Source organism: Chamaea fasciata, unplaced genomic scaffold (genome assembly GCF_029207755.1).
Source record: "Chamaea fasciata isolate MVZ Bird 193981 ecotype frontalis unplaced genomic scaffold, bChaFas1.0.hap1 SCAF_25, whole genome shotgun sequence".
In the NCBI taxonomy this organism is placed as follows: domain Eukaryota; kingdom Metazoa; phylum Chordata; class Aves; order Passeriformes; family Sylviidae; genus Chamaea; species Chamaea fasciata.
Window position 1 is genome coordinate 6,458,072 of NW_027094110.1, and position 14,569 is coordinate 6,472,640.

General features: G+C 50.1%; 1 protein-coding gene across 3 annotated transcripts; it reads right to left on the minus strand.

Annotated features, from left to right (window-relative positions):
• Positions 1–4: 4 nt before the first annotated feature.
• On the minus strand, positions 5–13,305 carry TMEM183A (transmembrane protein 183A). Of its 3 annotated transcripts, none has more exons than XM_066204103.1 (8): positions 13,166–13,305; positions 12,383–12,472; positions 9,353–9,508; positions 7,053–7,212; positions 5,480–5,660; positions 2,231–2,311; positions 1,432–1,587; positions 5–439 (listed from the first exon to the last, which is right to left on the minus strand). In XM_066204103.1, the coding sequence occupies exons 1-8, from the start codon at positions 13,260–13,262 to the stop codon at positions 254–256; spliced, it is 1,107 nt and encodes a 368-aa protein (XP_066060200.1). In that variant the 5' UTR covers positions 13,263–13,305; the 3' UTR covers positions 5–253. The 3 variants fall into 3 exon arrangements, with proteins under 3 accessions (XP_066060200.1, XP_066060199.1, XP_066060201.1); XM_066204102.1 differs by having other exon boundaries at positions 7,053–7,215; positions 13,166–13,302; XM_066204104.1 differs by lacking the exon at positions 1,432–1,587 and having other exon boundaries at positions 7,053–7,215.
• Between the last annotated feature and the right edge of the window lie 1,264 nt (positions 13,306–14,569).

The window sequence follows — 14,569 nt, forward strand, 5'->3', positions numbered from 1 at the left end:
CTCCTTTCAAATCATAAAATGTCAATTTTACATAAAAGTGTGTTTACAAATAGTTTCTGCTTTACACTCAGCTCTGCTCATTACTGACCAGAAATTATATATATACATACAAACTAGCTCAGCAGCTTCAACCACTTGCAAGAAGACTGCAGAATTTATTTCCGAAATAAAAATACGATTTCCTGGTTCCTAGAAATTCTCTTCAGCCGGCCAGATTCAGTCCCCTGTGGGCTCCCGCAGCCTCAGGACAGCACTAAGCCTTTGGGGAGAAAGGGTACTGTGGGTGCCACCAATCCAGGAGCCTGACACTGTGCACAGGGTCCAGTACCACCTGCAGCCCCTGCTCCACGCGTGGCTTCTTCCCATTGCGCAGGGGCGTGTCCTGGAACACCAGGCGCACACGGTGGTGCCGCATGTCTGTGCTCACCGAGATGGAGAACTGCAAGAGAGGAGACCAGAGCTGCTTCAGGAAGTCATAGTGACCAAGAGAGCTCTTAACACAACATTTCTAGGCTTTATAAATTCCTCTGAATTGTACAAGTCTAAGGTGTTTCACAGGAACACTCTCAAGGCTATAGCACTGGATCCAAACTGGTTCTCTGGCTGGCAGCCCAAAATAATCATGCTGGAAGCCGTAAGGGCTGTAAAAGAACACTAAGAACACTGGAACTGCCTGGGCAGTGGTGAAGTCATCATCCCTTGTAGTGTTCAAAAGGCCTGCAGATGTGACACTTGGGACATGGGTTAGGGGTGAACATGGCAGTGCTGGGACTTGATCTTAAAGGTCTTTTCCAATCTAAGTAATTTTATGAGTCTGATCCTAAGTGAACCTGGAAGCAAGTGGCTGTTAGGAGAACTCTGGGAGTCACTGCCCAACTCCTAAGTGAGGCCAGACTGAACCGCTCCTGAGCACTGGCCACTTCTGAAACCCTGACTCCCAATCAGGGACCAAACACACATTCAAAGAGTTTGCTCATGTGGGATTTTACTCTCAGAATTTATTGCTATAAAGAGATATTTTCCTGTGGGGGCAGGCCTCCACTTGTGCAGCTCCCTGTCTCCTGTATCTGTTGCAGTTCTGGTAACTGACCTGCCCCCAGACACTGAACAACCACAGCTCCTGACAGATTCTCTACATCTTCTCTATTCACTGCACCAAACAGGGAAGAGCCAATGGAAATGGAGAAGCTAAACTGAGATTCTGAGCATTTCCTCTCTTCATTAACCATACCATTCCCAGAAATGGTTTCCTGATAGAGCAGGATTTATACAGCCCAAGAGAGGCACTGGGTGGGATTCTTGGGGTTGTCCTGTGCAGGGCCAGGAGTTGGGCTCTATGATCCCTGATTCCAGCACAGGAGATTCCAGGTGCCCTCTTCATGTCCTTACAGGAACCTCATCTGCAAAGCCTGGCAGCTTTCTCCCACTCACCAAGGTGAAGGTCATGCCCATGACGATTGGCACAAAGATGAAGTTGAAGGTAGTGATCTGCAGCAGGCAGCAATCCTGATCTGGGTTTGTGTGCACTTCCTCATACTGGATTGGGGGCTGGAGACCTTTGCAACACTTGCTCTTAAATCTGGGAGACTTGAAAGAAAGAGATGCCAATTTAGCAAAGCAGGAACCTCTGCTAGGTTTGGCTGCTCCTCCCTAGTGTGGCCTGGCAGGGTCTCTTCTCCTCCCCAGGTGTTTGGGCAAAGTGTCACATTAACAACAAAATGCCATCACTCAGGATAGGCAATTTTCAGGACCATTTCTTTAGAGAGGAAAGCTGCACAATTCCCAAGGTTGCCTGAAATTACTGGCTTCTCCCAAGACTCACTACTGGAGGCTTTCCCTGAAGTGCTGGCTGTCTTCACTTCTCTCAGAAATCCTGGCAATGGCATAACAAGAAGTTTCAGATTTTGGTCAATGTTTTGGCCACTGCAGTCAGTCTGGGTTTTGGTAACAAACAGTAGTGATGACCCAAAGGTGAGATTAATTGGTGTAAAAAAAATCCACATTTATAGCAGGGAAAGGATACCAAAGGAGGAAATAAAAATGTGGGATTCTAAATGTCTTGGTAACAGAGACTGAAAACAGTGTAGTTCCACAACGTGCTTTACTTTACCATGGGAATCAGTTTGCATTTACTGTCTGAATGGACAAAAAGCTTCCACTTCCCTTCTACCCCCCAGAAAAATAATTTCTGCTTCAAACAAAAGTCACAGCTGATCTGGTTCTTTCATACCTGCTTTTTGAACTTGAAGTTGAATTCCCACATTGCTTCTTGTCTGTTCCCTACAATCTTTTTGCACCAGAAAAGCAGACACTGAGGTGGAAAAAAGAAACAGAAAATTGTGAAACCCTTGGAAGCACCACTTTAAATAAGTTTTAACAGATCATAAAGGCTTCCAATTGCAAAAACAATTACATTGGAGCAATTAGAAGCCACTTATTCAAACTAATTATGTTCAAAGAACCCTCTCAGCACTGTAGATCTCCCAGTTAAAAGCTGGCCAACTCCTCATGCAACAAGTAGTCATTGAAGTGCCAAACAGCAAAATCCTGTCATGCCATTTGTCCCTTTCCTAGGGCTGGGATGAGTGGTGTAGATTCACCCATTCCCTCCACCCACCAGCATCTCCCATTAAACTGCATTTCCAAACAAGGTTAAAGCAAGGAACAACGGAGAACAGAATAAGGATCGAAAACGAAAGGATCTAGAGGGAAATACAAAGACCAGTACATGAGCTGTGAGGTGATGAAGAAGTTCCTAAGCCACTGTAGTGTCAAATGGAGACCCTGACCTTGCCATCACCAGCACTGTCATCGCTTCAAGTCCAAAACACTGCCAGGAGAGCACAGTCTGACTAACCTTCTGTCTCTTTTCAAAAGAAAATGAGAAACTAGCCTCAAACAGCCTCAGAAGTCACCAGCACTGCCCTCCTGCACAGACATACACCAGGACTGCTCCAATTTCACTTGGTTATCACTGTGTGGGCCACAGGCTCCAGCCCAGGAGCTTGTTCTAGAGCGAGAGGCTCAGAAGAAATCCTGTAGGAGGGAAATCCCTGCCTACCAGTCACAGTACAAGCAATCAGCCTTCAACAGCCAAGGAAAGAACCTGGCAAGTCAGTCCAGCCATCCCTCAAAGCTTTTCCACACCACAGATGCCAGCCCACCACAGCTGGTCTTATCTTTCATCAGTGTCAGCAGAAAAAGGAGGAATAATGTGGGTAGAGAACTCCCTATGATCCATACACAGTCTCTCCTGAAGAGAGAAGGCCTGACTGGGTTGCAGAGCAAAGTACACGTAACTTCATTCCAGGATGGAATGATCCTAATAAAATGAAGCCAGAGCCACCCTCCACCACAGAGGCTCTGAAGAGACCAAAGGGGATAGAAGACTCTCAACTTCCACTCTGAGCCATATCCATAAACAAGAGTCCTTAAAGGACCTTTCTCTCCACAATCTTCATGTGGTGAACAACAAAGCTCTGTGGAGTAAAGCTCAGAAACATGCATGGAATAACCTCCACCTGAGAGGAAGCAGCCCTCAGGTTTTTTCCAATAAGAACATTCTCCAGATCTTTCAATTGAGATAAGCAGCAGATGCTGCTGAGTTTAACTCCACCATCAGTGGCATTTGTAGTTCACCTGCAGAGACAGGCTGGTCTAGCAACCTGTTTGGTCATGGCAAGTAGTGAAGTACAAAAGGTCAGTACCTCCTAAGGGGCAGAGGATGTCGTCCTCGGGTCAGCCGTCCTGCCCTTCAGACGCGCCGTGCGGCTGCCGCTCCGCCCAAAATAATGGGGTGTCTTTAAAGGGCAAACACCTCTGCTGACACCATAACGGCTCCAGTGTCCCACACAAGCTAGGCTAGGGAAAGAAAAAAGGAAATTAAAGAGGAAAAGCTAGGTTGGATCACACCCAGGGCTGGGCTCTCCTCTAGCCACATGCAGTTTAGGCAGGCGCTGCTGTTAGTGTCAGCAACCCATAAAGGTACAACCAAAGCCCAGGAAAGCCAGAACATGGGGAGGCAGTGCCAGGTCCTCCTCCAAACCCTCTCTGCTGAGGAATTTCTGTGCACAGTCCCACAGGTGGAGCTCAGAGTCCTGCAGTGCAATAGTACAGCAAGACCAGACTCAGGATGGCTCTTTCATGCTGCAAGGGGTTAGGTCAAACCTCTACTGCTCTGACAAAGTCTCAGTTCCCATTTAATTTCCTTTTTTAAAAGCTGACTGCACTTAAAGGATCCTGCTCCAACTGTTAGTACAGGAGAAGCACTAGCAGTGGGCACCAAAGCCGTTATGATGTCACCAGAATTCTCCCAAAATGCCAACCCTGTCAGCACCGCCTCAGGGTTCCAGTTCCTACAGCCACAAGCAGTGGGAGCTTGGGCTCAAGATTACTGGAATTTCCTGGAAGTGTCTTGCTTTTTCAGTTGGTAAGAATGAAGATCCCCAGCCTGGGGACTCAGGAAGAAAAGGAGGAGCTCTGGATGCAGAGATCAGATCACACAGAGCCATGTGCTTTTCCCTGTGCTGCAGCACCACCTCCTGTGTGCTGCTGGATGCTCCCTGAGCCTATGACAGCCTGTGATAGGGAGAGGAAGGAAGAAAGGTGGGATGTCACGTACAGATAGATGAGGCTCCTCTATTTTGAATAGAAAAGAAGGAATAACTCAACGAAACCCACTTCAGTTTGGCTCCACAAACCTCATTCGACAGGTTTTGACCTTGGATTTGGAGGGTGGAGAATTCACATCGCTGCTTAAGCCGCTCACAGAGCATTGGCCAGTTGCAAGTTAAAACCAAAGAAGAGACACAAAGGCATTTCAGACTTAATGGTCAACAGCAATTAAAGAGCAATGATATGCAAGTGCTCCAAGCTGAGACAGCACCTGTCCACACCACAGACAAACCCTTCGCAGCCTGACACAATTGTGTGCAGCCCAGTCCCAAAGCAGACACCGGCTCTGCACATTTGCCATGCTCACCCCAGCATCACCACCCTGCCTCACCCATACACCAGACCATGGATGACCTGCAGGAAAGCAGAGTGACACAACTCCTGGCAACAGTGTCACTCCTGAGCTCTCCAGAGGCCTGTTACAGAGAGAAGATGCACTCTGGCAGATAGTGTAAGAATACAGCAAAACATAAAAGATGATCCTATGGAGCCTCGTTCAGAAGAGGGGAGTGCTGCAAACATCCCTGGCAGTTCTGACATCCAGTGAAACCAGGGCCCTTTTACTGGTTAGAAGAGTGTAGCGTAGGACTTAGGCAGAAGTTACTCCAACGAATAACTCCATAAGTACAAGTAACCAGCCCACTTTTACAAATCCCACTGAGAATACCCAGTTAGTGACCATCCCTCTACCCAGGTTCACTGGTGACCATCTCCACAACATCTGTTTTTCTTCTAGAAAGAAAAAAAACCAAACAGAAACAGCAACACCTCAGAAAAATCGCAGCTCCTGAGTAACGCTACTTACTCTGGAATTCTTTAAAGTGCTGGGAGTACTGTCTGGGATGGCGGGGTTCCTGGAAAGGCGGGCAGCGAAGGGCTCGTACATGTGGAACAGGGAGCGGATGACGCAGGCGCGCAGGCAGTGCAGCTTCTCCATGGACTCCGGGCGCAGGCGCAGTGGCAGGTACGCGTCCAGGCTGTAGTGCCTGCAGAACCCCCAGGAAAGGTGTCAATTCCAGGGCACAGCCAGGGCAGGGACAGAGCCCTGTAACAGGAAAACTCCCCATCTCACTGACCACAGGACTCTGGTAAACCCTGAGGGCTGAGAGGGGGTTCTGCTGCTGACAGGACATCACATGGCAGCCTCAAAGCCCTGACCTGCACCAGGCAGGCTTCCAGCCCACACATCCTGCTACAATTCCCAATAATTCCTAGTTTGCCTAGAGACCAGCAGGGGATGTAGCTGCAGGCTGCAGGTTGCCAGGGACCCCCAGCTGAGCTGACTGCAGCTCTCAGCACTGCCTGAGCAGCCTGAACGCCTGCACTCAAGGGCTATTCCTTGATCACATTCCAAAGGAGCCTTTGCTAGGGACAGTCACACTAAAAACCAGGGCCGAGGATGACCACAGCTGCTCTCCACTCCGTGTCCCAGCTGCTTGTGCCTCCTGGGCAACAGGCAGAGCTGTGTAAAGAAACTGTTCTCTCCTGAAGAATTAACCCAGTGGCATGCACCGGGACAGAAGGATTTGTATCAAGTGTTGACCACTCCTTTGCCCTCCTTGCTTTCACTTACTCCTGTCACTATACAGCTCCAAAATGGCCCAATTACAGGGAGGCGGCTGTGACCAGAGCCTGAGGCAGGGCAAGTTGTCCATGTTTGCTTTTCAGCACTGACCATGCCATACATACTTGGAGAGGTTGATATATACAAGTGTTGGGCCACGCCAAGCAGAAAAGGACACAAACCTCTGAGATTTTACAGGGAACATACAGGAACACATCACAAAGATCCATTTCCCAACCCAAAGCAGATGTGATATTAGAATCTTAAAATGGTTGGGCTTGGAAGGAACCTTAAAGCTCAGCTCATTCCACCCCCTGCCATAGGCAGGGACACCGTCCACTATCCCAGGGTGCTCCAACCTGGCCACAGACACTGTCAGGGATAGGACAGCCCCAGTTTCTCCTGGAAGTCTGTGCCAGGACCTCAGCACCTTCACAGCCAGGATTTTTTTCCTAACATCCAATATAACCCTGTTCTCAGTTTAAAACCATTGCTCCTTGTCCTGTCACCACCCACTCATATAAGAAGTCCCTCTGCCTCCCTTCTGTAAGCCCCCTTAAGGTACTGGAAGGCCACAGGGAAGTCTTCCCCAAGCCTTCTCTTCACCAGGCTGAACAACCCCAGCTCTCCCAGCTTGTCTTGAGGGAGAAGAATATTGCACAACCCCTTGTCAAGAGAAGCCCACATCACCACGTCAATGTGCAAACACAGGGCCCAGGCCTATAGGGAATTATTCCCTTATTTCCAGCTCTGCAGAGAACTGCTCTCTACTGAAACCTCCCACAACCAGTTTAAAAATCCTCTAGAGTGTCACCTTCTGTAGAGCCTGGTCCAAAAGGCAGCAGTGCAAGTGACAGTCCAAGCTTTCTTGCAGATCAGAGAGAAGCGAACAATGTCCTCAGGGCGGATGTAGGACGCCAGGAGCAGCCAGATGTCAATGGGATATTCCTCTCCTCCTCCTCCCCCTTCAGCGTCTTCTAAAGGCAGTGAGGGTGTATTAGCACAGGGCATCACATTTGCACCAACTCCCACCCAGAGACACGTGTTGCACACTGGGCTGCTGACTTACACACACAGAGTCAGCCCAAGCCCCAGTGTGCACAACCTCCGTGGCCCTGCTCCCCATTCCCATCAGTGACCACACAACCACGACACCTCCCCTGTGCTGGGCACCTCCCACTGTTATCCCTGCTGCACAAGTGAGCAAAGTGGCAGATTCATAAAGGAATTCAGGCTGAAAGAGTTCTCTGGAGGTTTCTAATCCAGCAGCTCAGCTCAAAGCACACAGAATTAGGTCATTTTGTTCAGCATCTTGTCCAAGTGAGTCCTGAGTGCAAGGATGGAAATCATAAAGCTTTTCTTGACCCTGTTTCAATGCCTGACCCTGTCACAGCTGAAATACCACACTGAGGTTGAGAACTAAAAATTGGATGTAAAATGAAGAGGCAACTCTATGTAAAATAGGGTCAAGCTCCTGCATTTTTAATCAAAAGGGCACATTCAACAGGTCACTAAAATTGCTTCACACTTGAAGACCCTGATCTTTGATACTGCCAGGCTTGTCAATTCTTTGTTCCAGTGGTCACAATATTTCGGTAGGAGCTCTGTCAGGGAGGGAAATTCTGTTCTGTATCTGGCAATCAGCTGCTTTTCTTAAATCTCTTTATTTCATTAAAGCTTCTTGGATGGGAATTTTTAATGTAATTCAGATGGAGAGAATGGCCTGCTCTTCCTCTCAGCTGTCAGAACTGCTCAGCCAGAACTGAGGGCTCACAGTCCTCTCATTCCTGGAGTGTTTTGTAGTTTACACCACATGTTTTTCCACAGACACTGCTCCAACTTTAGGAGTAAAGAATATAAGTAGGTGAACAATACTGAGCATTAGGAAGGTTAAGAACAGAAAAGGAAAACACAACTCATGCACAGTGCTAACAGGAAAAGCTGCTGTGAGGTCTCTGGCATGAAAGAAGTATTTGGGAACTTGAGGGTGCCAGATCGAACCCTGAGACAGCAGGTTAATACAAAGGGCAGTTCTTAACCTCACGTGATACTTGCCAAAGAAAGCTCTGGACATGATCATTTCCCCACAGCACTTCAGATTTATTGCAGCCATACCCACAAAAGGCTGCTACACCCACTATGCTGGGCCAGCTCTGGCTCAAGAAGCCATCAAACTCCACACTGCTGAACTCAAGAGGGCAGCCAGAAGCATCACTATTCTATCACTGTTTTTTCCTCCCTAAACATGTAGCAGAAACAAGACAAGGCTGTGATAGAACAGAATATTGTCTTCCCAGACTCCTAGCTCCAGCCACTCAGATATTATTTTGCCAGAATTCTGAAGGATGCCTTAATAAAAGAGGTTTAATTCTTTTAACTCCCTTCCCAGAGGAAGCGCTGTCCACCTTCAGTCTGTGGTGGATGATCACGTGCTACACAAATTGCTATTAAGCTCAAGAAAACTGGTTAAAATTTGCTTCTCAACCTGAAAACAACTTGTTACTAGAAACTTCTGCAGGGCTCCCCAGTCCTGCAGAGCTGTTTGCTGCTTACACTGCATTGTCAATGGATTTCTATGGAGTTACACAAAGTTTAATTGCTGAAGGATACACCTCCCTTGAATTAATGTATTATGATACCACTATGATCAAACACACTTCCTTGCTGGAAAAAGAGCCCTTTAAACCCATTTGTAACAAACCACAGTCTTGGAAACACACTGAAAGCAGAGCTTGTGTTTTGCCAACAACTGCATCATGGACAGCAGCACTTTAACCCCAAAGCAAACCTGCTGCCACCACCCCACCTTCACACAGACACACAGCCAGCGGCAAAGTTGCACAATTTTGGAATAGCAGTGTTTGTTTTCCAAGGCTGAGGGACATTTGCTAAACACAAGAAGCTCTCAGGCTCTGCCTTTGTGCAAATACAGCTCCTGTGACCAAGTGCCAGCAGATTTACAAGTGACTAAACCCTTGGCATTTCTTTGTGCACACACAAATTCCAGAATGCTCCAAGAGCCCATGACCATCCTGTAAATCCCCAGCATGAGCATCCCCCATGCAGAACATGCAGCAGGAGCCCACAGAGCCCCAGAAAGGCAGATGACCACACCTTTGTGCCTTTTGCTTTTCTTTTTCCTCGAGGCAGCCCTCCCATTGATGCTGTCCTTGGTATCCATCTCATCGCTGCTGTCACAGGACTCTCCTGACACGGAGAGAACTTCCTCAGTAGGGACACAGGAAGCTTCCAAACCACACAAGGATTTTACTGGAATGAAAAACGACAGTAAGTGCAACAGCAGAGAGGAAAAGGTGATCCAAGTTCAGGAGATGCTTCAGTGGAACCACTGCCTTAAAGCATTCTGGTGAGTGACACAAGGAAGTAAATCCTGAGCTCAAGGATTACCTTGTCAGGGAAAGATTAGCAGGGATGACTGAATGGGAAACATAATTATTCAGCTGCTTGTTTTAAAGAATGAACAATGAGGATGATTACCAGCACATTATGCAGATCCCACTGGTTTAGCTGAAGCTATTTAATACCCCAAATAAAACAACAGGCTCTTTCTAAGGGGCAACTGGTTTCCCTGAACAGCAGAGTTGTCTTGCATGGCCATGTTCAGCCTGGAGCCAGCACCTCCTCTGGAACTGTTTTATGAGCATGAAGAAGACTCACTCCCTTTGCAGCAGGACAAACATCCTGTGGCCAATGACACAATCTACCAGGGCTGGAACTCAGTGCCAAGAGCACAGGAGTTCCACTTAACCTGGAATTTAGTGAAGGGAAAGACTCTGACCTAGCAAGGAAAACAGCCAGTTGAGTCAGCTGGAGTATGTGGTTGTTTTTTTTCTGTATCTGGGGTCAGGTTTAGACATATCCCTGTTCAGAAATATTTTTTTTAAAACTCTATCTGTAAGCTGAGGGCTCATTAGGGCAGAAAAATCCACATGTGAGTCAGTAATGACAGTCTTGGAAAAAGAAAGGTGTGGTCCTACATTACAGCTATGTGAGGTACAGCCAGAGAGACCAGCACTACCACAGCAGCACAAAGGCTTTGCAAACAGGCTATGAAATTCATTCAAGAGCTGAATTTCAACCAAACAAGCTGGGTGAAGAATAGAATACGACCATGAGGTCAGAGGTTACAGCTTTCAAGCTTTTCTACCCAGCACAAGCTGAAGCCCAGGAAGGTTTTACACATCCCAGTTCCAGTCACTGCAGTCACCAGAGCCACTGAAGAGCAAAATGTGCTGTTTGAATCACAGGGACAGAGTAGCAGAAAAACAAACAACAAGAAGAAACTGAACATAAACTCAGGGGAAAAATATTCTCATTTCTAACCACCGAACAAGGTCTTAAAATGAAAAGACCGCAGATGGAAAGACAGTCCTCAGACAGGGCTTAACTGTATCCACTGACTAGACACACCTCAGTGCTTTGCTAAACTACTTCTACCTCACTAGAGTTTGTTCTGTAAACTGGATGCTTTCCTGGCACCTGGATGTATTCATGACAGTTATTTCCCCCCTTGTCAAATCCTATTGCCCTCTCCACATAACCTTTTATAGGTAAAATGAGAGTGAAATAGGTGGCAACACAAATGACAGTGAGTTAAGACATCAAATACAGCCAAGCAAGAGAGGACAAAACTGACAGGGACCCAGAGTGGGGTTTAGAAGAAGAGTCCATGCCACTCTGCTAAGAAAAAGTCGACCTCTGAGTCAACAGCTGAGTCCACTGAGTCCACTGAACAGAGGCACCCTCTTTTCACCTCACTGTTGTAATCCTCCCATTTAAGGCATTAGAATGGGAAGGAAAAAAGCCCAGAAAAATTCCTCCTGGCCATGGCTCCCCTGCTGGTGAAGCTCCGACAGGACGCTCGCTGTGGGGAGCTCTCCACCCGCTGCAGCCACACCCAGCAAGGGGTTTACTCTGAGCCAAGCTTCTGGAGGGCAACAAGGCCAAAGGTTGGAGCTCCTGTCTCCACGCGTGGCACCCCACGATGCAGAGATAAGGCTGGGACAGATAAGGCTGCAGCAGGTCATGGCTGCACCAGATAAGGCTGGAGCACAGCCCTGGGGCTGGGGAGGAGAGATCCCGAGGGGAAACCCCTGAGACTGCACTACAAAAACCTGGGAAAGGGTGGGCAGGGAACTGCTGTGACCTGGAGTCACCAGGATGAGGTGGAGGTGAGCCAGAAACACAGCAGGAAAGGGGATAAACAGGAAGCAGATGATGCTGAGGGCAGGGAGCACAGAACACCAGCAGTTTGCCAGCATGATGCTGAAGTGCTGGACTTTGCCTCAAGGAGACAGAACACAGATGGGTGAACAGGAGCTGGAACAGGAGGGAAGCCCCAAACAAAGGAGGCCACAGAAAAGGGAGGTGCCCTGATCTTAAAAGCTTGAGAAGCAGCAGCTGAAGAGGATGTTCACAGCACCACTGCCCCTGACAAGACACTCATGCTAAGTGCATACTGTCTCCAACAATGCAAGATTTCAGCAGCAAACCAAGAGTTTCCCTTTATGAAAAGTTCAGTCATCACTGTCAACACAACATCCACCTCTGACATGTGTGACCAGTTACATTTAAAAGGCCTAAACATCACCATTTCTCACGCAAGTGGGGCGTGCTTGTTCAGAAAGCTCCCAGACGGGGAGGAAGTTGATAACAAAATACTGCACTACCTTTCCAGGAAAACTCCTTGTTTACAGAATTCACCAAATAAACAGCAACACCCTCCCATGACCTCCTTGCAACATGTTTGGCAGAACTATCACAACCTTACTCCCCCTGCAAAGAACTTCACCCGCTAATAAAGTTATCTACAGTTTTATATGTGGTAACAAAGTAATAAAGACTTTTATCATGTTATTTTCTGCTTCAAGCAGGAAATGACACCCAAACCTCTCCATCTTCAGGCACTAACAAAGACTCAGCAATTCTTGCAGCAGCTTTCTGCAAAACTTCTGTCTAAATCCTTAACACCAGATTGTCTACAGAGTAGCACAGGCTCATTTTCAGCACTAAGGAGACGCATTTTCTCAGTTTAAGGAAGAGGAATTTCCCATGTCACACATGCAGAGGTCACCAAAACGTGAAGGCAGCATGGAGCAGGCTGGGGCCCCAGGGTAGACCCACCTTCCTGCTGCACTGCGTTGGCCACAGCTTTCTTCACCCGTCCAGACTTCACAACAGCTGGGTCTGAGTTGGCATAATCTGCCACCGTCACTGCAGAGAGGGAGAAACAGGGGTCAGAGGGAATTAGGGGTTATGGGGAGGGGACAGAAGAGCTAAGGGTCACGATGCCTAAAGGGTACAGTCCCCAGAGGAGCAGAGGCTCGAGAAGGAGATGCACAAGCAGGAAAATGAGCCTCAGCGGAGAGGTGCAGGCCAGGAGTCCCCAGCAAGTCTCTACTCCAGACTATCCGTCCACCAGGCTCAGAAGACCCACACCCCTGCCCAGCCCAGTGCAATTCTCCTTCTCCCACCACCTCAGCCAATGTAATCCCATTCTCCCTCACAGGGCCCAACTCGAGCCTGGCTGATCCTCTGGTCCCAGGCTCCTCCTCCACAGGCAAAGAGGTCTCATTTCCACACATCCGTCCAGAACCCCGCTGGGGGATCCGTCCTGGAGGCAGCTCTTTGCCTGCACAAACCCGACAGGGCCCAGCTCACTCCTAGTCGAGACTGGACCGTCGTCTTTCCACTCATGCCCCTCACTCAGGCCAAGCTCACCCTTCAACTACCTCCTCCCTCGGGCCCTAATGCAGGCCCAGGCCTCCTCTCCGGCCCGCACCAGCAGGGCCGAGCTCGGCCCGGCTCACCTCAGCCCCGCCTTCCCTCACAGTCCCCGCTCCCCTCATCAGCCCCGGCCCCGCTCAGCCGCAGCCCAGGCCCAGCCCGGCCCCGCCCGGCTCTCACCCCGCTCGGAGCACACGTCGTCGGCGCGAAACTTGAGGCGTTTGCGGGCGCCCCTGCGGGGCATGGCGGCGGCGGCGGGGCGGCCGCGCGGGGCCATGTCCGGCCAGGCCCCGCGGGGACAGCGGGGACAGCGCCACAGCGCCCGCCCCGCGCGCGTCAACCCGCGACACCGCGCGCCGCTCTGACGTCATCGGGGTGTGACGTAACTCCCCCGGTCCTCCCAGCGCTGAGGGGATCCCTCCCGCAGTGCTCCCGGTACCGGGAACCCCGGAGGTGATTCCCGCCCCCCCCCCCCCCCCAGTCCTCCCAGTACTGAGCATCCCTGAGGGTTTCTCGCTCTCTCCACGGTCTTCTCAGTAACAAGAGCGCTCCAGGGGGTTCCCCCCGTTCAAGTCCTCCCAGTAACAGGGATCCCTAAGGCGATCGGCCCTAGTAATGAAGATCTGTGAAGTAACTGCCCCCTCCCAGTAATGGGGGTGTTTGAGGGATTGCCCCCTCCCAGTTCTCCCAATAACAGGGGCCCTGAGGGGCTTTTCCCCTGCCCCAGTCTCAGTAATGGGGAGTCCCTCCAGTACTGAGGGGCTGTGAGGTAACTGCCTCCTCCCAGTAACCAGGGCGCTTGAGGGGACCCCCCACACACACCAATGCTCCCAGTACTGAGGGTCCCTGAGGCGAACGGCACTCTGGTCCTCCCAGTCACAAAGGCCTTTAAGGATGCTGGCTCCCCAGTGCTCCCAGTAACGAGGGCCTCCGAGTAAGTGGGTCCCCAGTTCTCCCAGGAACATGGTTCTCTGAGGGAATTGCCCCCAGGTCCTGAGAGGAGAGGAGAGGAGAGGAGAGGAGAGGAGAGGAGAGGAGAGGAGAGGAGAGGAGAGGAGAGGAGAGGAGAGGAGAGGAGAGGAGAGGAGAGGAGAGGAGAGGAGAGGAGAGGAGAGGAGAGGAGAGGAGAGGAGAGGAGAGGAGAGGAGAGGAGAGGAGAGGAGAGGAGGAGAGGAGAGGAGAGGAGAGGAGAGGAGAGGAGAGGAGAGGAGAGGAGAGGAGAGGAGAGGAGAGGAGAGGAGAGGAGAGGAGAGGAGAGGAGAGGAGAGGAGAGGAGAGGAGAGGAGAGGAGAGGAGAGGAGAGGAGAGGAGAGGAGAGGAGAGGAGAGGAGAGGAGAGGAGAGGAGAGGAGAGGAGAGGAGAGGAGAGGAGAGGAGAGGAGAGGAGAGGAGAGGAGAGGAGAGGAGAGGAGAGGAGAGGAGAGGAGAGGAGAGGAGAGGAGAGGAGAGGAGAGGAGAGGAGAGGAGAGGAGAGGAGAGGAGAGGAGAGGAGAGGAGAGGAGAGGAGAGGAGAGGAGAGGAGAGGAGAGGAGAGGAGAGGAGAGGAGAGGAGAGGAGAGGAGAGGAGAGGAGAGGAGAGGAGAGG